The sequence below is a fragment of the Corythoichthys intestinalis genome, chromosome 14, assembly GCF_030265065.1.
Source record: "Corythoichthys intestinalis isolate RoL2023-P3 chromosome 14, ASM3026506v1, whole genome shotgun sequence".
NCBI lineage: Eukaryota > Metazoa > Chordata > Actinopteri > Syngnathiformes > Syngnathidae > Corythoichthys > Corythoichthys intestinalis.
In genome coordinates this window covers 53,605,335-53,628,300 of record NC_080408.1, presented here as the reverse complement: position 1 = coordinate 53,628,300, position 22,966 = coordinate 53,605,335, and the positions used below count along the sequence as shown (strand labels likewise).

The 22,966-nt window shown below is 40.2% G+C and overlaps 1 protein-coding gene across 5 annotated transcripts in view; it reads right to left on the bottom strand.

Moving 5' to 3' along the window:
• Positions 1-216: 216 nt before the first annotated feature.
• LOC130929678 (disabled homolog 1-like) overlaps positions 217-22,966 on the bottom strand; it is a 257,976-nt gene continuing 235,226 nt past the window's right edge. For all 5 annotated transcript variants that reach the window (XM_057857060.1, XM_057857062.1, XM_057857063.1 and 2 more), the window contains 3 exons: positions 12,435-12,565; positions 7,002-7,108; positions 217-2,765 (listed from right to left, as the gene is read on the bottom strand). In XM_057857060.1, coding sequence (XP_057713043.1) covers positions 2,747-2,765; positions 7,002-7,108; positions 12,435-12,565 — 257 coding nt within the window. In that variant the 3' untranslated portion in view covers positions 217-2,746. The remainder of the gene's footprint in view (positions 2,766-7,001; positions 7,109-12,434; positions 12,566-22,966) is intronic.

Genomic DNA, 22,966 nt, shown 5'->3' with positions numbered 1-22,966 from the left:
TATCGATAATGGAATCGGAAATGTAAAAATCCTTTCAATTCCCTTCCCTAGCTAGCACAAAATGTCCCTCCTGTGTTCACTCTGTTACTTCCAAATGGCACCCTATAATTTTTTTTGTAATGACCTGAACCCAGCAAGATTCATCTTGAGAGCTCACGTGCCACACTGGCCTGGATGTTCAGTTGCTATGAGAAATGTGAGAAGAAACCCAAAGAGTAAATTGGCAATCACATTTTAGTTTATTTGTGACTTACAGTAACAGTGGCACATGGCAAGGGGACAGTGTATGGGGAGTATAAGTACAAAAGTCACTTTTTTTCTCTCTTTGAAATCACTTAAATTCCTAAATACAAAATATTTTGGACTATTTAATGTTTTCTTACACAATATGGGGCATACAGTTTTAGTTTGTAGCTCTCACAGTTTATAGTTCTATTTCTTTTGATTGATATATCATATAAAAATTTATTTTAGCCATTTGCTCAAGTAAAGTGGACACACAGTGTTCCCAAAAAACAGAAAAGATAAAAACAACAACAAGATGTATTGGAGTCAGTCATGTATTTACCAGGGGAAAAAATCATGTGACCTTTTAAAGAAGAGACCTTTGGATATATAATATACCATAAATCCTCTTTAGGCAAAACCTATTATTGTCCAATGAGCTACATACAGTAGGTACAGCAGGCCTTATTTTAATCAAGCATGTAACAAAGACTCACAATTCATATCTCACCAATATAACACAATGACAATTCCAGAAAAAAGAGAAATGATGTCAGCAAAAGATTTTAAAGGCTGAGATGCATCTAACTAGACTATTATGTGGCACATAATCTAATGGTTATAAGATGTAAAGTGTTTTTTTTCTTTCTTTTTAAAATAAGAATTCATAACATTTGTAAAGTGGTACCTCTACATACGAATTTAATTCAGTCCAGGACCTAATTTGTAAATAGAAATGGTTGTATGTCGAGCGAGATTTTCCCATAAGAATACATTATAATTCGATTAATTTGTTCAACAGCCCAAAAGCCCACTCTAATACCTGCAGGTACAATTACAAATAGCAAATACACATAGTAATAATAATAATCACAATAAGCAATCAGTAATAAAAAAGCATTTTTATTGTCACCTTAACAGAGAGTTGCGAATGGAGGCGAAGGAGACAGCAGGTGTGTAGTTGCAGGAGGGAGGATATGACCGCATTACAATTAAACAAATGCACATATAAAACAAAAACTAGTTCAAAATGAAAAAATAATTAAGCGTTTTTATTGTCACCTTAATTTATGGAGTGGCAAACGGAGGCGAAGGTGCAGGAGGGAGGAGCAGGCTTTGTGACATATTGTTGCTTCAGTGACTGAATCACCAGTGATCTCTTTATCCTTAATCCAAATTAGTAAAAAAGCCTTCCATCTTCTCCAAAATAACGCTACAATGTTTCGACAGGATAGAAGTCCCAGTGGATGCTTTGACAATCTTTGTAGCTTCTGTCTCCTTGGGAACCATCGAGACATTTTCCGGCCGTATTGTCAAGCCAACTCACTAATGCGTACAACCCGCTCATATTTCTCAATCATCTTTCTCAATTTCAATTGTAAGCATCCCTTTTTTCAAATTTTCCCCACTTGTACCAACTGTTTTGGGACCCATGTTGATTTTTTTCAAAAGAAAACTCGCCATGCTTTGGAAAAACAATGAAATTGTGACGCTGCAGTAAATCATCATATTTCAAGCATGTCGTTGGATGTAGAAACAAATGGCGAGTCAAATTTTACGTCAAATGTTGAAAAGATTGGATGTCGAAACGATCGTATGTTGAGGTACCACTGTACATTAACACTTAATGTTTTTCTCTCTTTACATACTGTAACCCCATCTGCTAATTCCTATTAGCGGTGCTGGTGCATCCTGTTTATCCGTCCTGGGAGTGAATCTCTCCTGACTGTGGTACTCCCCAAGGTTTCTCATTTTCTCCCAAAGAGCTAGGAGTTTTTGGAGTTTTTCTTTGCCGACATGGAGGCTCCAAGGATGGGGGATGCCCAGGACTTGAACTTTATTAATTCATCTCTGTTTACTTCATTTGCTGTTTCTAACTGTGCATCATATTGCCTCTGCAAAGCCCTTTGAGACAACCTTGTTGTGATTTAGGGCTATACAAATAAAATTGAATTGAATTGAATTTTCTCAAAGTTGTTGTTACCAGCCAAGAGATGAGCTAAGAACTAGCAACATAACAAATAAAATAACACAGTGTTGATGTGATTATGACCTTGAGGAACGCAAACACCCGCTTCTTTCTACATTTAGCCTGTTAATTTCAAATAAAGTTCGCTCGTGCTGAATGTACTGGCATGGTCACCCCGTGAATACATGACACATCAGTTCACAGTTATCAGCATCTTTGCTGGTGGAGGTCCACAGAGCAAAGGTTACACATTTAGAATGTTGCTGTTCTTGAAAAACAATATTTATTAGTGAGCAACATCATATCAGCTGTTTGACTTATTCCTGCAACGTTGAAAGGTCACTTCCGGGCTGAAAGATTACTTGATTGGATGGTACACAGGTTGCTTCACTAGGCTGAGGAGTTCATTATAGGGCCAGCTCATTTGACCACTAGCCGTATACAATAAAACAAACAAAAAACAGGGTCACTTCTGTAACCCATCTGTTAGAAATGTTCATAGCCCTAATCTCTCCTTTCCTTGAGTTCTTTCAAGTTTCTTTTTTGACCCTTTCAGCTTCCATCGCTCCTTCTAGGGAAAAAAAGCAGCATCATAATGCACAGTAAATTCAACCTATGGATGGGCAACATTGGCTACGTTTATATGGACACTTTCATTCAGATTAAAAACAGATGAGAATAAAAATGCTACATGTACACACCACATTCGGATTATTCTAACCCGATCAAGATTCTATTATTAACAAGAGGGGTTGTTTAAATCGACTGATAATCCGATCGACGCGCGTGAAAACATTTTATTCCAAAATTTGGGAACAAACAGTCTTTACCGCGCATGTCTGTGACGTTGGTATATACTGTATGTTTCTGATATTCCAGGAAGCTAGTAGAAGCAGAGCGAGCGGAAAACAGGGTAGGTAAAAGAGTGAACTAGTCTGTATCTGAGACAAACACATTGCTGAAGATATTAACAGATCTTGAAATTGTTAAAAGACTAGATGGTAGAAACATGGGATAAATGCACAAAATAACGCTAATGTTTAATGTAAAAATGGAAGGAGACATGTTTTGTTGACTTGAAAGTCAGTACGGCTTCTCCTTCTTCAACTATTATTTCCAGAATATTTGGTCAATCTGCGTCCACTCACAATTTTAATCCAACATCTGATCAGATTGAGGACCATTTGTCCATGTAAACGAAATAAACCACACATCCAGTAAGCAAAAGTGAAAAATATTCAATTGATCTGTCATTGAGTCTAGTTTTTTGTAGTGGGTTTATACCCGGACTCACCGTATCGCCCGACAGTAAAACCTGCCGTTGCCCATTTTATACATCGATTTATCGTCCAATATATTGTATAAAATAATGTTTTTCAGGGCTCTATGATTTACGCGTTATCAACATTCATTTACGCTGCTGAAGGTATATATTATACATAATTATACATGTTCGTGTTTTGCTTTCTATGACTTTGCTTCAACTAATCCATATGAAATGACTCTTAGGCTACATTCATACCGCAGGTCTTATTGGACAAATCCGATTTTTTGTCATATCTGGTTTTTTGGCATACCCGTTCAGACTGCCTTTGTCCATTGAGTCCATGTACTACAACCGCCGACTATAAGGCCGGTTCACAGAAATTTTAGTGGTAAAGTGGCAAACATACATGTCGTTATGTCTATCTGTCTATTTATCTATCTATGAATTGCATAGACAACGTAGATGAGGCAGAGACACTGTTCAAGTGGGGTTGCCGTATTTTGCTGTGCGTGAGATCAGGAATCGTTTTCAGTTTCGTTTTCTGCATTGTCATCTAATTTTAAAAACTCTTTTAAGAAGATGGCAAAAAGAACGAGGCAAAAAGACGAGGAGTATCGTACTTTCAGCAGGACATAAGGACATGAATGCGACACTATTTTTTCTCTCGCTTTGGATGAGTCTACAGACATAAGCTATTTATCATAGTTCAGCATGATTGCAAGGTTTTGACTATGAAAAGGACAACAAGAGGGAAGGATTTATTCAAGTCCTTTACTGAGTTCGTTAAAAAAAAAAAAAAAATCTACCGATGGATCAGAGGTTGCACTAGACTTTTTCGTTGTCTGTCATTTTGACTGACAGGGTCATAAAAATCCGGTCATAATCTATTTTTACCCGTCACTTAAATTTTAAAAATGATAATAATGACATATTCAATAGCAGTGTTGGTCAAAAGCGGTGTGTTACTTACTCAACTCTGAATAAATTGAAGAAACTACCAGCCATGTTGTGTCTACTCTCTGCTCTGTTGATTTGTCATCCAAGACTCAGGGTGCGTTCAGGTCTGAGAATAGCGTACGTACTTCTGACTCCAAGCTGTTTGTCCCTGCTCATTCAATTAGGCTACGTTCATACTACAGGTCTTAATGCACAAATCCGACTTTTTTGTCATATCCGTTTTTTTGGCGTGCCCGTTAAGACTGCTTTTGTCCATTGAGACCATTCAAGTATTACGCATGCGCTTTAATTCGCAGTCCGACACGCGCCGGTGCGCAGAAGCATCAAAACAAATGACAAGTCATCCGTCATTCAAGGGATATCATATTTTGCTTTTCAAAAGGAGGAGACAAATAACAGACATAAATAATCCCCGTTTAGGCTTATATTCACAGTTTATATGGATCGAGAGCATGCACGCACTGTCCGTGCATGTCACACACACATACGGGCAGTTTTCCCCGGCTCTCCAAGACGGGCTGCAGCCAGACCCCTCTCCCGACTCTCGGCCGTGTAGGAAATGTTGAAATATAGCTCACATAGAGCAGAGAGAAAACCGAACATTCTCATGCTTATCCTCAACCCATTTTTATTTTTTTTATGACTGTTGTCAAGCCCGGCCCTTCCCCAAAAGCCGTGTTCACTGCAAGCTAGGCGCTAATAACGCACAGCTGAAATCGGATTTGGGACACTGGACGGTACAGACCGCCGCGACAGTCTGGAAAAATGTGGCCCAGATCGGATTTGAACCACATACAAAAATGACCCACATCGGATTTGAAATGGTCCACTTCTATGCGACTTGTCCCGTTCAGACCGCCAAGTTAATGCCTGACTCGAGTCGGAAAAAATTGGATTCGTGCATTAAGACCTGTAGAATGAACGTAGCCTTAGACAATGCTGTCCAAGGCTTCCTAACGTTTCCGTGTTTGCTACACTTGAATGCTAGTTCGGACATTTTTCCGAGTAAGGTCAACGACGTCATGCATCAAGAGAGACAATAGCTAATGAATATGCTCACTCGCCACCCTGTGGTCTGGGGTGTGAATTGCAACCTGTCAAAATGACGGATGGACTTCAGTTTTTTCCGTCACCGTTTTAAAAAAACGGTCAACGACGGAAAATATTCGGTTAACGCGACCCCTGCGATGGATACACTTGTTTCGGTGTGCACTGATGGCACTCCGTACATAAGTATCTCAACGCCTGCAAAAACCAAACTCCAAAGCCATCAGCAAAACCATGCAGCTCCAGAAGTCGCATTAATTGTAAGAAATACTCACCATTGATTAGCAACAACATAACTATGTTATTAAAAATAATTTAGAGACTTATTGTACTTTAAAAAGTGTTGAAATTACACAAAATGCACACATTGCTTGTATTTTTAGATTTAAACATATTTTATGGCTCTCACAGAATTACATTTAAGTATATGTGGTGTTCATGGCTCTCTCAGCCAAAAAGGTTCCCGACCCCTGGCTTAGGTGATTCATTCATAAGTCTATTACGTCAGCAGGGGGAAAAAATTGGCACATGTTCATTCATTTACAGTATTTTCTAAGCGGCTTATCGTGACGATGGTCATGGGGGAGCTGGAGCCTACCCCAGCTAAACTACGGGCAGGATACACCTGCCAATCGAAGGGCACAAGGAAACAACCATTCACGTACACACTACGAACAATTAATCAGACTACTATTCATGTTTTTGGGAATTGGGAGGAAACCGGAGTACATAGAGAAAACACATGCAGGCACGGGGGCATTGGGGGAATGCAAATTCCACACAGGAGGGCCAGGGGCCAGGGTTTGAACCCTTGATCTCAGAACTATAAGGTGGACATGCTAACAACTCGTCCACCGTGCCGCCCTTTTTGTATTGTACAAATACAAATATTTGGATATACGTATAAACAATGTCAAATTAAAAGGAAGATTTTTTTACATTGATTAAAGTATATCATAAATAACAATATTAACACATACTATTTTTAACGATTATTACAAAATAGACGCAAAATACTCATAAACTCCATACCCCAAAAGGCTTTGAATTGTTGTCATATGATTAACTATTCAAAATGTCTGATATTTTTTCTCAGCAGTCATATAAAGCATATTAACTGTTACTATACTGTACTATAACATGCTACATGACCATAATAGGCCAAAGGATACACAAAAATAATCAAATTACGACTAGTCTAGAAACTAGACTAGATTAGAAAAGTCTACAGAAATGAAACATCACCTGTCCAAAGACCATGAGTGCCCTCTAGTGGAGAAAACGTATTTGCTAACATAGAATTAAAATGACCATTTCTCAGGTTTTCCTGTGTTTATCAGTGCCAAATAAAACCGGGCGAGAGCTTGAAATCAGCGCTTAAGAGTAACGTAGACTCTATGTGAAATAGTTAGATTTTTACGGCGCTTAAAGACGCCACCTGATTGAACATGCTGGTGTGATCTTAAGACTTACAACTACAAGTCCGTGCATGGTCATGTGACTGTATTGTTGGTAAATCAAGAATGAAGAAAATACCCAAGCTTGTTCCCTAGCTGCCTTCCTGCGGAAACGTCCGATGGATTCTCAGACGGATCACTTGCTCCCCTGGGCAAAGGAGATATTGGCCTTGTAACAGTGGAGTCCTAGAAAATATAATTAACATTACCAGTGAAACAAGAATATTTAACAGTGCACGTGCCGCAGTTCTTTACTCAGAAAAGAAAGACAATAATGAGGTCATCTAGCGCCCTCAAAACAATTACCACACAGGGAACACCAATACACATTGCACTCCTTCGCACATTAATGTAGCAAAGTGCAGAACACAATAGAATCTTTAGCAAAGGTCGTAAAAGTATGAAAACACCTAAAAAGTGCATTTATACAGTATAAGTGCAATTGTCAGGCATTTGAAACACAAATGTCTGCGAGCTAATGCTAGCGGGAATCATGTAGCTAACTGACTGGAGACGCCAATGCCAGACAAGATTGGTTATATTTTAAGTGATCAACCAATCACCTCTTCTTTTCCTTTTGGTTTTTCCCATCAGGGGTCGCAAGAGCAAATCAGTTGTCTCCATCTAACCCAATCCTCTGCATCCTCTGCTTTCAGTCCAACTACCTTCATGTCCTCATTAACTACATCCATAAACCTCCCCAATGGTCTTCCTCTAGCCCTTCTGCCTAGAAATTCAGCATCCTTTTACCAATATACTCATTACCTCTCCTCTGGACATGCACAAACCATCTTCGTGATGCTTCACTGACTTATATCTAAATCCTTTAACATATGCTGTCCCTCTGATATGCTCATTTCTTATCCTATCCATCCTGGTCACTCCCAAAGAGAACCTCAGCATCTTCATCTCTGCCACCTCTAGCTCTGCCTCCTGTCTTTTCTTCAGTGTCACTGTCTCCAGACCATAAAACGTCGCTAGTCTCACCACAGTTTTATAAACCTTTATCACACGTCACACCTGACACTTTGCTCCACTCTCTCTATGGCCCTGGACTGCTGAACCTAAATACTTAAACTCCTCCACCTTCTTGGTCTCTTCTCCCTGCAGCCTCATTTGGGTCCCACTTGGGTCCCTCTCATTTACACACAGATACTTCGTCTTGCTACAGCTAACCTTCATTCCCCTCCTTTCCTCCACCTCTTCCCTGCTCTCACTACAGATCACAACGTCATCTGCAAACATGCAGAGAGTCCTGTCTAACCTCTTTTGTAATCTTGTCCATTACCATAGCGAACAAGAAGGGGCTAAGAGCTGAGGTAGAGCGTTTCCACCTTCATCCAATGCCCGTCTCACTTCATCCTTACTAATCTTTGCTACTTCCTGGTCCATAACAGCTACTTCTTCTGCTCTTCATTCTGTCTCATTTTCCTCATTCATCAACTCTTCAAAGTACTCTTTCCATCTCCTCAACACACTACTGGCATCTGTCAACACACACCTTTATCCTTTACTACGCTAATCTGCTGCACATCCTTCGCATCTCTATCTCTTTGCCTTGCCAATCTGTATAGATCAGTCTCTCCCTCTTAACTATCTAACCTCCCATACAAGTCATCGTAAGCCCCTTGTTTGGCCTTTGCCACTTATACCTTCACCTTACGCCGTATTTCCCTGTCCTCCTGTCTATTTTCTTCAGTCGCCTTAATGTCCCACTTCTTCTAAGCTAACCTCTGTATGCACTTTGCAGACAATATTTGTTTTATTTTCAGTGATCGATCAATCACCTTTTCTTTTCCTTTCAGTGTCCAGATAACACACCAAGTCCTACCTGTCTCCCTGATCACATTTGCTGTTGTTGTCCAGCGAATGGTCAGCATACCTCCTGACCATCCAGAGCTTGTTTCCACTCCCTTCTGAAAGTCATACAACACTTTCTTTTTCAGCTTCCAACATATCATCCTCTGCTGTGCCTTTGTCCTCGTTCTCTTACTCACCACCAGAGTCATCCTACACACAGTCATCCTACACACAACCATCCTATGCTGTCTGGCTACACTATCCCTCACCAGTACTTTGCAACCACTGATCTCCTTCAGATTAGACCACTGATCTCCTTCAGATTAGACCATCTACACAAGATGTCTACACTATCTACACAAAAGTCTACCTGCACACTCCTACTTCCACTCTTGCAGGCCACCCTATGTTCCTGTCCCTTCTGGAATAAAGTATTCATAAGATTTCCATCCTTTTTGCAAAGTCAACCACCATCTGTCCTTTTGCGTTCCTCTCCTGGATATCAAACATGCCCATCACCTCCTCATAATCTCTTTTTCCTCCACCAACATGTCCATTGAAGTCTGCATCAATGATAACTCTCTCACTTCTAAGGAGGTTCTGCATCATTTCATCAAGGTCCAACCAAAATTGTCCTTTATGGTAAATGGTGTTATACTTGTATAGCGCTTTTCCACCTTTCAAGGTGCTCAAAGCGCTTTACACTACACTGCCATCTAACTACTGGTGATGCAGCACCAGGAGCAATGTGGGGTTCAGTATCTTGCTCAAGGATACTTAGGCGAGTTCATCAGGGCAGAAAATCGAACACACAACCTCTGGGTTGGGGGACAACTACTCTACCACTAAGCCATGCCATCCCCTCTAGCTCACATCCTACTTTTGGCACATACCCACTAACAACATTGATCACCACACCTTCAATTCCAAGCTTCAGGCTCATCACTCTATTTGACACTCTTTTGACCTCCAGGACATTCCTAACAAATTCCTCTATCACGATAACTCCTATTCAATTTATCTTCCTATCTACACCATGATGGAACAACTTGAACCCTGCTCATGATCTTCTAGCTTTGCTCCCTTTCTACCTGGTCTTTTGAACACACAGTATGTCCACCTTCCTCCTCTACATCATGTCAAACAGCTCTCTACCTCCTGTTGATCAACCCAGTCAGAAAGTCACAGTTCCAAATCCCAATTCCAGACTCTTGGTGTTCCTCTTCTCTTTCTTCCTAAAAACGCAGTATCCTCCTCTCCTTCCAGTAGTCCAGTTTCCACCGTAACCCTGTAGGTCAACAGCACCGATGGTGGTCGTTGTTAACCCGGGGTTAGACCGAGCCGATACTGAAGTCATTTTTCTGATTTACATGTTTGATTTGGCAAAAGTCTTACGTCGGATGACCTTCCTGACACAATTTACCTAGGGACCAGCACAGGAAGACACTGGCTTGTGCCCCCTTGCGGCTACATTATCGACCTATCACCAATTTCCTAAAATGCATGAAATCGGCCAACCAATCGGTGCACCTTTAGTCAAACTGTCCACAATAGGAAAAAGGTGGCCATTAGGAGCAAGGACAGGGAGGCAATAAAATCAGCTCAGCGGGTGGTGAAACAGATCCTGAAGGATGCTAAGAATAGGTACAGTAGGAAGGTGTAACAGAAGCTGGGGGAGAGTCGCATGAGGTAGGTCTGGGATGGTGTCAACACCATCACAGGTCACAGAACTAAGTCTGTTGTTATAGACTTAGAAGAAGCCAACATGGCAACTTCATCAACCGGTTTGACCATCCCCTGCCGTTGACCCCCCTCCCCCACACCCTCACTTCAGGCATCCCTCCCTCTCCTCCCTGACAACAACACTGTCCCCTTCTCACCCACCGTCACCCCTCACACGGTCTCCTCCCTGCATAACGTTTGACCAGGTCAGAGGGGAGCTAAGGAGGCTCTGCCACTGGAAGGCAGCGAGCCCGGCTGCTCAAGAACTGTACTGCTGAACTGGGTGTACCACTCCAGCATGTCTTCAACCTAAGTGTACGGCTAGGGAAAGTGCCCACCTTGTGGAAAACATTCTGTATCTTTCCAGTCTCGGAAAAGAACCAGGCCAGTGAGCTGAGTGATTACAGACCAGTGGCAATCACATCAAAGCTGATGAAGACTCTGCAGCGGCTCCTTTTCAACCTCCTCAGGCCTCGAGTGGAGCACAATCAGGACCCCCTTCAGTTTGCTTACCAGTCAGCCATTGGTGTGGAGGATACCATCCTACATCTTCTTCACCACTTGCACCTGGATAGAGGAGGTGGCACTGTGAGGATCCTTTTTCTAAATTTCTCAAGTGCCTTTAAAACCATCCAGCGTCCCTAGCTGCGAGTGAGGATGAAAGTGTCTGGTGTCCTGGATCTCAGACTACCTGACTGACAGGCCACAGTATTTCAGACTGAGGAATATTACGTCTGACACGGTAACTTGTGGTACGGGGGCACCTCAGGGGACAGTGGGGGCACCTCAGGGGACAGTGCTGGCACCTCTTCTCGTATTCCGATACACCTCAGACTTCTGCTACAGCTCGGAGCTGTGTCACATCCAGAATTTTGTGGATGACACAGCCATTAAACACTGCATTAAGGATGATGGAGAGGAGGAGTACAGGGGTCTGGCTAATGACTTTGTTGCCTGAAGTGATTAGAACTGCCTACAGCTCAACACTGCTAATACCAAGGAGCTAGTCATAGACTTTGGTAAGTCCAGGCAGTGTCCTCGGCCATTGGTGATTAAGGAGGATGAGGTGGAAATAGTAGGCAGCTATACGTACCTAAGGGTGTGGTTGGACAAAAAGCTGCACTGGTCTCATAACATAAATCACTTGTACAGGAGGGGCTAGGGCAGACTGTACTTTTTAAGGAGACTGCAATCTTTTAACTTTACAAGAAATTGTTGCGTATATTTTACCAGTGCGTGATAGCCAGTGTCCTTTTTTATGCCGTGTTGTGCTGGGAGACAGCATAGCCAAGAAGGACTCTAACAGGCTGGACAAACTGATCAGGTGTGCGGGCTCTGTGGTTGGCACAAAACTGGACTCTCTGGTGACAGTGTTAGAGAGAAGATTGAGGAGGAAATTCCTGGCTATCATGAACAATGGCACCCTCACTCTCGACACAGTGTCATCAGTGCACAGAGGAGCATATTCAGTAACAGGTTGCTCCTCCCCAGATGCAGAACCAACAGGCTGAGCGACTCGTTTGTCCCACGAGCTATGAAGCTCCACAACTCTACTCTCGGTGGGAGGGAGGAGGAATCGTAATGCACTATACAGTAACACTTTAGCACCTCTGCTACCATTTGTAACTTGGGTTCTCTTGCAATTGTCTGCCAGGTGTGTATTATTCCTTTTGTTGTATTTTTAAGCAATATCATATCGTATTGTATTTTATTGCATTTTTATATTCTTTTATCATTTTTTAATCCTTTAACTATACTTGCATCTTTGCTGCTGTGGTGTTGTGGGCGCTTAAGCTATTTTACCTGAAGGGACCTTCCGAACGGCTTAAAACAATGCACTGATTTGAACTGAATCGAAGTGCTCGAAATCGGCTGGCACATCTTGTATTTGAAAACATCCAAATGACTGATAGAAGGGAATATTACATTAAAAAGTCATTACATCAAATCCTGTTTTGTTTTTTGATAGATGTGTGCACCGAAGCATTACCGATTGATCCTCCTTGGCATGGTTGGAGATGGTACCCTCAGACTTGACATGGAGGTTGTCTGTTGGGAGGATACTCGTGTGAGTCCTGGGACAGGGTGAGGATGAGCTTTGCTGAGGAGCTCGAGCGGGTGCTGCAAAAGTCAGATGTTTGTTAGTTCAGAAGGTGTATTGCATGACTGGCTCCCTGGATGTAAGCATTAACACAGCTACATCCAGTAGATTGTAGCTACCTGAACTACAAGGCCACCTTGAGAATAACTGTAAATAATCAACTGTTTATGATTTTCTCACGTATAAAGAACTGCGACCCACTTCCGCTACCCACAATCTTAACGTAACTTGACATCTTCAATGTATACCATCTCGTGTGGAAGCGAGAGGGTGATGCAAACCGTGGTGAGTTATTTGTTGCGTGACATGTTAAACAGTTGACATTTTGTCTACCAGGATGAAATTCTCATGTTTTCCAAGTCCCAGCAGGAGCATGTCGCATCATGTCCAAACTATCCCACAGCATTTCACAGGGAACTTTCTCTTTGTCAAGGCCAAAAAGTGAAGGTTTCATGCTATCTCGGTCTCTTTCCTGGAAAAATATCCAAATGAATGCGTAAAATGAGGCTGCAGTCACATCCTGAGACTCCCATGAGCAGCTTTAGTGATTCCTGCATTTTGCGAATTTCTACCGCCGCTTCATTTTTGCGTACAGCTCCATTGCCGTTCCTCTCACAGTTCTAACGTCTACAAAACTACCCTTCACTTGGACTCGTCACGGAGGAGGCCTTTCAGAAACTCAAGTCCTTGTTTATTTCTCCTCCTATTTTACAGGTACCCAAAGTGCTTTTCTTCCAAGTGATTCTATAGCTCATGCCTCACTGCATAAAATGCTAATGAGTAAAAGAAGATCTTGCCAAAGGTTTGCGGATAGGCGTAGTTTGACTTTTGTGGGAGACGGGCTAAACATGTTGATGACGTCGAAATGTAGTGTCAACAATAAAATTAGCAATTAACTCTCAACATATATGTATACTGTATGTTATATATATATATATATATATATATATATATATATATATATATATATATATATATATATATATATATATATATATATATATATATATACAGTACTGTGCAAAAGTTTTAGGCACACCTGCCTAAAACTTTTGCACAGTACTGTATATATATTTTTTAAATTATTAAATTTATTAGGATCATGGAAGCTTCCACTTGGGGAAAATATACAGTATATCCTGTATATACATAATATAATAAAAATATACAGTACTGTGCAAAAGTTTTAGGCAGGTGTCCTGCCTAAAACTTTTGCACAGTACTGTATATATCTTGACACTGTTCATGTTCTATTCTCGGTTCAAGCTCAGTTGTTGTTCAAGCTATCTTTATATCCGAACATCTATCTTGCCTCCTCAGGTGTAGTTTTGGCTAAGCAAGGCAAAGGACCATCTCTAAGGTGCTAGTCACATGATCCGGTCAAAAATAATTTTGACCCATGATGAAATACTTTGTAGGATTAGTGTTCATTTCATTTATTTATTTATTTTTTTTTTTTTATTGCTTTACAACTTTTATAGACAACATTTTACCGGCCAGGTCTGAATTTTAAAAAATATTTTTAAAAATATATACGAAAGTCTAATACATGCACTCCAATGACATGGACAAATCCCCCTCATAACTCCACACATGTGTTTGCTGGGATAGGCCTCCGATATCATTGTGCTTGCTTCTCTGTATGAATATCAGAGTAGATTTTGAGCATCAATGAGGGTTGTTACATTGCCCAGTGTTACATCAACGTTGTGACTGTGTGATTAAATTTTTTCTTAAGCATCTGTTGCTACTGAGTGGAATCCATAAAACTGTCGTTATCAAAGAATTCAATTTGGTTTTCATCAGTGCACAATACCTTGGTCCAAAATGGAGTAGGCTTGTTCCAAATGTTATAATGCATATTTCCACAGGGTACCCGCGGGTTATTAAAAGTATTAAAAAAAGCATTGAATTTAGCTTTCCATTATTAAAGGTATTAAAAGTATTAAATTAGCTGTCGTAAGTCTGGAATTTTTTCACCGTGGTTTTAATTTTCAAGAACATCTCAGTGCAACCTAAATTATATCCGTGACAAAGTTTTTGTTTTGTTTTTTTATCCATAACGAAGATGACGCGTAGAATTTTTACGATGCACTGCACTTCGTGCGTGCGCGCCGTTAGCATCATTAGCATAAACATCACAACAGCAGGCAATCACACAGTACTGTGTGCGAATGCAAGGAACTGCTCAGATGCCTTAGTTGTTATGCTCAACGAAAGCCTCAACAAGACAACCAAGTCCAAACAGTTGGACCAGCATGTGAGGTATTGGATCGGCGACCAAGTCGCATCCAGATACTTTGGGTCGCAGTTTATGGGTCATGCGAAGGCAGTGGACCTGCTTAACATTTCAAAGTAAGTTGCCAATTTCTCCAATTAAAATGTGTTAGCTGCAATAATGTATTTCTGCACGGTTTGCCTTTCGAATGAATGTGAATTTCGCAGTTTTAACTCAAGAGTTAGCCATGTTCAATGGGGTATTGGCAGGTGCACTAGCCTTAGCATGGATAAACCGGAGTCGTAGCGTCACCAACACTCTCAGATACACAACACGATTGACACTGTCTATTATTGGAACGAGTGCGGGATAACGTTGATCTGAATAACATGGCATGGTGATAGGCAAATTATAATGTAGGTGATAGTAGAACACCTCCTGGTATAGTTAAATGTTTTTCTTGATTAAATAAGAGTATGGATTTTCTCTATCTGATTAAAAGAAATGTCTTCAATAGCTAACAAAGGATTAACATGTGTTTTGTATACTTCTTGTAATTTGATTAGAAAAAAACGATTACCAAGGGAAATGATCATGTGTACCTTTTTTATTTTGTGGTAATTAATGGTAAACTACTGCCATTTAGTGGCTGTTTTTTAAACTTTCACTGCCAATTGCAAGCACTTTGCAGTTAAGGTGGCCAACTTGACAATCACCTACCTACCACATTGATTAGGTCCTCTTAAAAGGGAAACCTGTTGTATTGCAAATGTAATTTCTGAAGTTGCTTCACAATAATAGTGTAAAATCCATTTTATCCTGGGAAAAAAAATTCTGAAAGACCTTATATTTAAATGTGTTTTAATTGTATCTTCAATAAATGTGCATTCTTTTGTCAAACACACTTAGTAATTGAGGTTAAATTTGATGTTCAATGCTTTCTTTTTTTTAATATAAGTCACTATTATCTAAATAATGGGTGCGAGAAAAGTATTAATTTTCAGTTGAAATGGCATTAAAAAAAGGTCTTAAAAGTCTTGAATTTAGATTTATCAATCCTGGGGGCACCCTGTTTCCAGCAATTCTGTTTTCGGCGTGTGTGCAGAAAAGGCTCCTTACACATCACTCTCCTCGGCAGCATCTTCCTTGTTCAAAGTGCACTTTTGGCTTTGAATCATGCACATTGACACCTTCAGAAAAACTATGCTGTGGTTCATGGTACTGGTCTGTAGGTTTTCTTTGATCACTCTCACCACCCTTTGCTTTGGCTTCTGAGATATTTTTCCTGCCTTTCACTTTTGGCCTTTGTTTGTGGTCTTCCATTTCTCATGTTCCTCACATTGGAAATTGACAGCTGAAATGTCAAAGACAGTATTTTGTAGCCTTTTCCTAAATAATGATAGTGAGCATTCTTTTCATACAGGTCTGTTTGAGGTCGCTATGTTGCCATTTGTCTCGGGAGATTCAAAGTGAAACACAACCTTAAAAACATTTTCTAATGATTGCATTCAGACTGCAGGCATAACTGATTGCAATGGAATTCTTCCTCAAATCGGATTTTTACGGATGACTGTTCACCAATCATTATGGGAGGAGACTTTAACACAAAACTTGATCCAATAATAGATAGCTCTAATTTGAACCTCACTAAACAATCACAAACTGCATGAATTCTTAGGAAATATATGGATGATTTCGGCTTGAGTGACATTTGGAGACCAAAATATTTAACAAAAAGGGAATACATTTTTCATTCTCGAGTTCATGATTCATGCTCGAGAATTGACTTCTCCCGAACTAATAATTCTGCTATCCACATTTTACCAAAAAAAAACAATCATACATAATCTAATAATCATCAGTGATCATGCATCAATTTCTTGAGCCCTTAAAATTGACTTCCACATGAAACCCCACCCAAATTGGCTCTGTAATGATTCTTTATTGCAGTACATCTCAAATAGTGGGGCGCAGAGCGATGCCATGGGTGGCGCATGTGAGCTCTGGCAACGTTTTTTTTTTTTTTTTTTTGCCGTACTAGAATAAAGTGTACTTGCACATCCACTCAGTGGGTGGCAGTGGCGCTCTCATTTTCAGAGTGCGCGCAGTATTTTTGAACTAAGCAAGAGCACACAGAAAAGAGATATGAAGAAGAGCTGGACGCCGTTTTCGAAAGCCGTTTTCCGACCGGACTCACGCAGCGACCCACTGTCTTCTCCGCCTCCAGTTCTCACGTGTCCGCCCGAGAAGTGCCATTTTCGGCTTGGGATCGTCACGACGTCCGCCCTCACCTACGGTTCTCCTTTGGCCGCCGAGAATGCGCTTTTTTTCGGGCTGTTTGCCTTTTGGCTTTGACTTTTAATACAGTGGGAGAAGAGGAAAAACCACAGTTTACTGTGTATAAAAATGATTATAGCGGACAGCCAGAAGCCAGATCAATTAAGACGCCACTTAAAGACATTAGACCCCAATCTCATTGATAAGCCGCTTGATTGTTTTTCAGCGAAAACGTGGCGAATATTGCCAACAATCGTCCCGCTTTTCCGTGTTATATCAGTAAACCAGTGAGCACTGTTAGCATGCTCAGTGCTAAATAACCCCACACCATTGCAAATGAGGTGATACTGTGAGCAGCGAAAATAAAAACTGTCCTTCTGTCCAAAGACTTCCTTTTGTCCAAAGAGAGCCTTTTTTTTTCTTTCCTTCTATTCAGTTATGTTTTTTCAGTCAAATTTTTTGGCGTATTGTCCTCATGAGTAAATGTTTCTAATCAATGTGATTTTTTTTTTTATTATTTACTGATTTTTTCTATCATTTACTGATTTTATTACATTTTATTTTTCAGTGTCAAATGGTCAAAAAGGTACCTTGAGTGTAGTTTTACAATTTATACAATACAATATGACTTTTTTTTTTTTTTTTTTTATAATTCAGGCAAATTGATGCGAGTTAAGTCTTTTCTGTTAAAATAATAATATAATAATAATAATAATTTTATAGACAAATGATACTATTTACAGTGGTGGCAGAGAGTTTGGGGGCGCAAAATATTTACGTCTTCCTTGGCGGGGCGTACCAGAAAATAATTCGGAAGCACTGCTTTATTGGATGATCCAGCATTTGATACAGTGCCTTGCAAAAGTATTCGGCCCCCTTGAATCTTGCAACCTTTCGCCACATTTCAGGCTTCAAACATAAAGATATGAAATTTAATTTTTTTGTCAAGAATCAACAACAAGTGGGACACAATCGTGAAGTGGAACAACATTTATTGGATAATTTAAACTTTTTTAACAAATAAAAAACTGAAAAGTGGGGCGTGCAATTTTATTCGGCCCCTTTACTTCCAGTGCAGCAAACTCACTCCAGAAGTTCAGTGAGGATCTCTGAATGATCCAATGTTGTCCTAAATGACCGATGATGATAAATAGAATCCGTCTGTGTGTAATCAAGTTTCCGTATAAATGCACCTGCTCTGTGATAGTCTCAGGGTTCTGTTTAAAGTGCAGAGAGCATTATAAAAACCAAAGAACACACCAGGCAGGTCCGAGATACTGTTTTGGAGAAGTTTAAAGCCGGATTTGGATACAAAAAGATTTCCCAAGCTTTAAACATCTCAAGGAGCACTGTGCAAGCCATCATATTGAAATGGAAGGAGCATCAGACCACTGCAAATCTACCAAGACCCGGCCGTCCTTCCAAATTTTCTTCTCAAACAAGGAGAAAACTGATCAGAGATGCAGCCAAGAGGCCCATGATCACTCTGGATGAACTGCAGAGATCTACAGCTGAGGTGGGAGAGTCTGTCCATAGGACAACAATCAGTCATACACTGCACAAATCTGGCCTTTATGGAAGAGTGGCAAGAAGAAAGCCATTTCTCAAAGATATCCATAAAAAGTCTCGTTTAAAGTTTGCCACAAGCCACCTGGGAGACACACCAAACATGTGGAAGAAGGTGCTCTGGTCAGATGAAACCAAAATTGAACTTTTTTGGCCACAATGCAAAACGATATGTTTGGCGTAAAAGCAACACAGCTCATCACCCTGAACACACCATCCCCACTGTCAAACATGCATCATGGTTTGGGCCTGCTTTTCTTCAGCAGGGACAGGGAAGATGGTTAAAATTGACGGGAAGATGGATGCAGCCAAATACAGGAACATTCTGGAAGAAAACCTGTTGGTATCTGCACAAGACCTGAGACTGGGACGGAGATTTATCTTCCAACAGGACAATGATCCAAAACATAAAGCCAAATCTACAATGGAATGGTTCAAAAATAAACGTATCCAGGTGTTAGAATGGCCAAGTCAAAGTCCAGACCTGAATCCAATCGAGAATCTGTGGAAAGAGCTGAAGACTGTTGTTCACAAACACTCCACCCAACCTCACTGAGCTCGAGCTGTTTTGCAAGGAAGAATGGGCAAGAATTTCAGTCTCTCGATGTGCAAAACTGATAGAAACATACCCCAAGCGACTTGCAGCTGTAATTGGAGCAAAAGGTGGTGCTACAAAGTATTAACGCAAGGGGGCCGAATAATATTGCACGCCCCACTTTTCAGTTTTTTATTTGTTCAAAAAGTTTAAATTATCCAATAAATTTTGTTCCACTTCACGATTGTGTCCCACTTGTTGTCGATTCTTGAAAAAAATTTAAAATTTTATATCTTTATGTTTGAAGCCTGAAATGTGGCGAAAGGTTGCAAGGTTCAAGGGGGCCGAATACTTTTGCAAGGCACTGTACATTGGTGAGTAAAGAATAGAAAGACTTTATGGATCTTAACGACCCCCCCACCCCCCCAATTTTTCAGCATCACTGCTTTGGGAAGCAGGGAAATGCGTAATTTGACGTAAGATTATCTCAACTTCATTGTATATTTATATTAAAAGAAAAAAGAACAGAAATTGGTATATGAATTGGAAATTTTAAAAAATCAACTCACTGGAATATGTGAAATGCCAGACGGACTCTACTAAGAAGGAACTTTTTAATACTAAAGAACTGTTGATAGTACTGTATATCATCTGGGGAAAAAAATCCGTTTTTGCTAAAGAAACTACAATGTACCAAATTTGAGAATAATGATAAATCTGGCAAACTCTTAACCAACTTTAACGTAACAAAGAAAAATCATTAATTTTTATTATTTTTTTAAATTTTATTTATCATTTTATAATTATTATTAATTATTGCAAACTAACACAGTAACCAGAGAAAATTAACAGATTTTTTTTTTTTTTTTTTTAAAGTTACTGTAAAAACATCCCAATAAACAAAAAAAAAAAAAAAAAACTAACCCTTGCTGAACTATGGAATTTCTTATAGGATATGGCCACCAGACAGATTTTCCGTGATAGGGTTAGGGTTTCGGAATATGCCGGCACCATTATTCTATAGAATGGTATGGTCAAATTAGAGATAATATGGTAATCAAACTTCTACCAAAAGCAGGGAAAGGCCTAACCCAAGGCTAGGCAAACTAAAATCTTGAAAGAAGATTAAAAAAAAAAAAAAACATGTCTGGAGACTCAAGATATAAAAAGCCTTATATAAGCCTTATCATGAAGGCAATACATGCTGTAGCTATATTAGCTACGTACAGTATATTAGCCTACTATCATAATGACTTGTTACAAATACATAATAAGCGTTTAAAGATATCATATTAATTTCATATTGTTAAGCCATTTGTAGCGTTTTCCCCTCCAACCGACACGGCACACCGCGGGGCCCCCCACGGCCAACTAGACTCGGGGCAAGACAGGATTTACACCCGGAGGGGGCGAAATCCCTCTGAACCACCTGCACATAGCTGGTGACCAGGTAGAAAATATAAAGGAGAGAGGGAGCAGGAGAACGCCAAGAGGCCGCCACGTGGTGGCCCAGGTCCGGAGCCTCGAAACTCCCACCCCAACAAAAATAAAATACATTCAAAATTGTATAAATTATTCTCATGTAATAATTCTATTGGTTTAACAATCGAAAAATGAAACGACCTTTAATTAACGGCCGATAATAGTTACTGGACCTAAATCTGTAAAAATACAATTACAATGCCAAAGAAGAGCAATCTGCTATTTATCCAGTTTAAAATACTGCATTGATGGCATATACAGTGCCTTGCAAAAGTATTCGGCCCCCTTGAACCTTGCAACCTTTCGCCACATTTCAGGCTTCAAACATAAAGATATAAAATTTTAATTTTTTGTCAAGAATCAACAACAAGTGGGACACAATCGTGAAGTGGAACAACATTTATTGGATAATTTAAACTTTTTTAACAAATAAAAAACTGAAAAGTGGGGCGTGCAATATTATTCGACCCCCTTGCGTTAATACTTTGTAGCGCCACCTTTTGCTCCAATTACAGCTGCAAGTCGCTTGGGGTATGTTTCTATCAGTTTTGCACATCGAGAGACTGACATTCTTGCCCATTCTTCCTTGCAAAACAGCTCGAGCTCAGTGAGGTTGGATGGCGAGTGTTTGTGAACAGCAGTCTTCAGCTCTTTCCACAGATTCTCGATTGGATTCAGGTCTGGACTTTGACTTGGCCATTCTAACACCTGGATACATTTATTTTTTAACCATTCCATTGTAGATTTGGCTTTATGTTTTGGATCATTGTCCTGTTGGAAGATAAATCTCCGTCCCAGTCTCAGGTCTTGTGCAGATACCAACAGGTTTTCTTCCAGAATGTTCCTGTATTTGGCTGCATCCATCTTCCCGTCAATTTTAACCATCTTCCCTGTCCCTGCTGAAGAAAAGCAGGCCCAAACCATGATGCTGCCACCACCATGTTTGACAGTGGGGATGCTGTGTTCAGGGTGATGAGCTGTGTTGCTTTTACGCCAAACATATCGTTTTGCATTGTGGCCAAAAAGTTTAATTTTGGTTTCATCTGACCAGAGCACCTTCTTCCACATGTTTGGTGTGTCTCCCAGGTGGCTTGTGGCAAACTTTAAACGAGACTTTTTATGGATATCTTTGAGAAATGGCTTTCTTCTTGCCACTCTTCCATAAAAGCCAGATTTGTGCAGTGTACGACTGTATTGTTGTCCTATGGACAGACTCTCCCACCTCAGCTGTAGATCTCTGCAGTTCATCCAGAGTGATCATGGGCCTCTTGGCTGCATCTCTGATCAGTTTTCTCCTTGTTTGAGAAGAAAATTTGGAAGGACGGCCGGGTCTTGGTAGATTTGCAGTGGTCTGATGCTCCTTCCATTTCAATATGATGGCTTGCACAGTGCTCCTTGAGATGTTTAAAGCTTGGGAAATCTTTTTGTATCCAAATCCGGCTTTAAACTTCTCCACAACAGTATCTCGGACCTGCCTTGTGCGTTCCTTGTTTTCATAATGCTCTCTGCACTTTAAACAGAACCCTGAGACTATCACAGAGCAGGTGAATTTATACGGAGACTTGATTACACACAGGTGGATTCTATAATCATCATCGGTCATTTAGGACAACATTGGATCATTCAGAGATCCTCACTGAACTTCTGGAGTGAGTTTGCTGCACTGAAAGTAAAGGGGCCGAATAATATTGCACGCCCCACTTTTCAGTTTATGTGTTAAAAAAGTTTAAATTATCCAATAAATGTTGTTCCACTTCACGATTGTGTCCCACTTGTTGTTGATTCTTGACAAAACAATTAAATTGCATATCTTTATGTTTGAAGCCTGAAATGTGGCGAAAGGTTGCAAGATTCAAGGGGGCCGAATACTTTTGCAAGGCACTGTAACTCAATCTAATATGAACAAACTGGGGTCCCAATCCGATAAGTGTACAAACTGTAATGAGAATACTCCAAATATAACCAGAATAATGATTCTTTATTGCCTGCAAAAGATTGACACAACAAAAACAATAAAAATGTGTATATATTAGACCTGCACAATTTATTGTTTGAACATCGCAATCGCAATGTGCGCATGCACAATAGTCACATCACAGGACGTGCAACTGTTTTTTTTTAATTTTTTTTTTTAATCTTAACATGTTAACTTTTCTTTTACTTCATAAAAGCAGCAAGAGTGCAGATGCTGTATCCCATTTCATATACAGAAATCCTGGATGAAACGGCATTATATAAATTAAGAATGTCCCCGATCCGATCACATGAAATCTGGGCAATCGCACCGTTTTTCAGAAGATTGGAAGCGGGTGAAAAGGATCAGGTTTTTAATTTAAAAATATA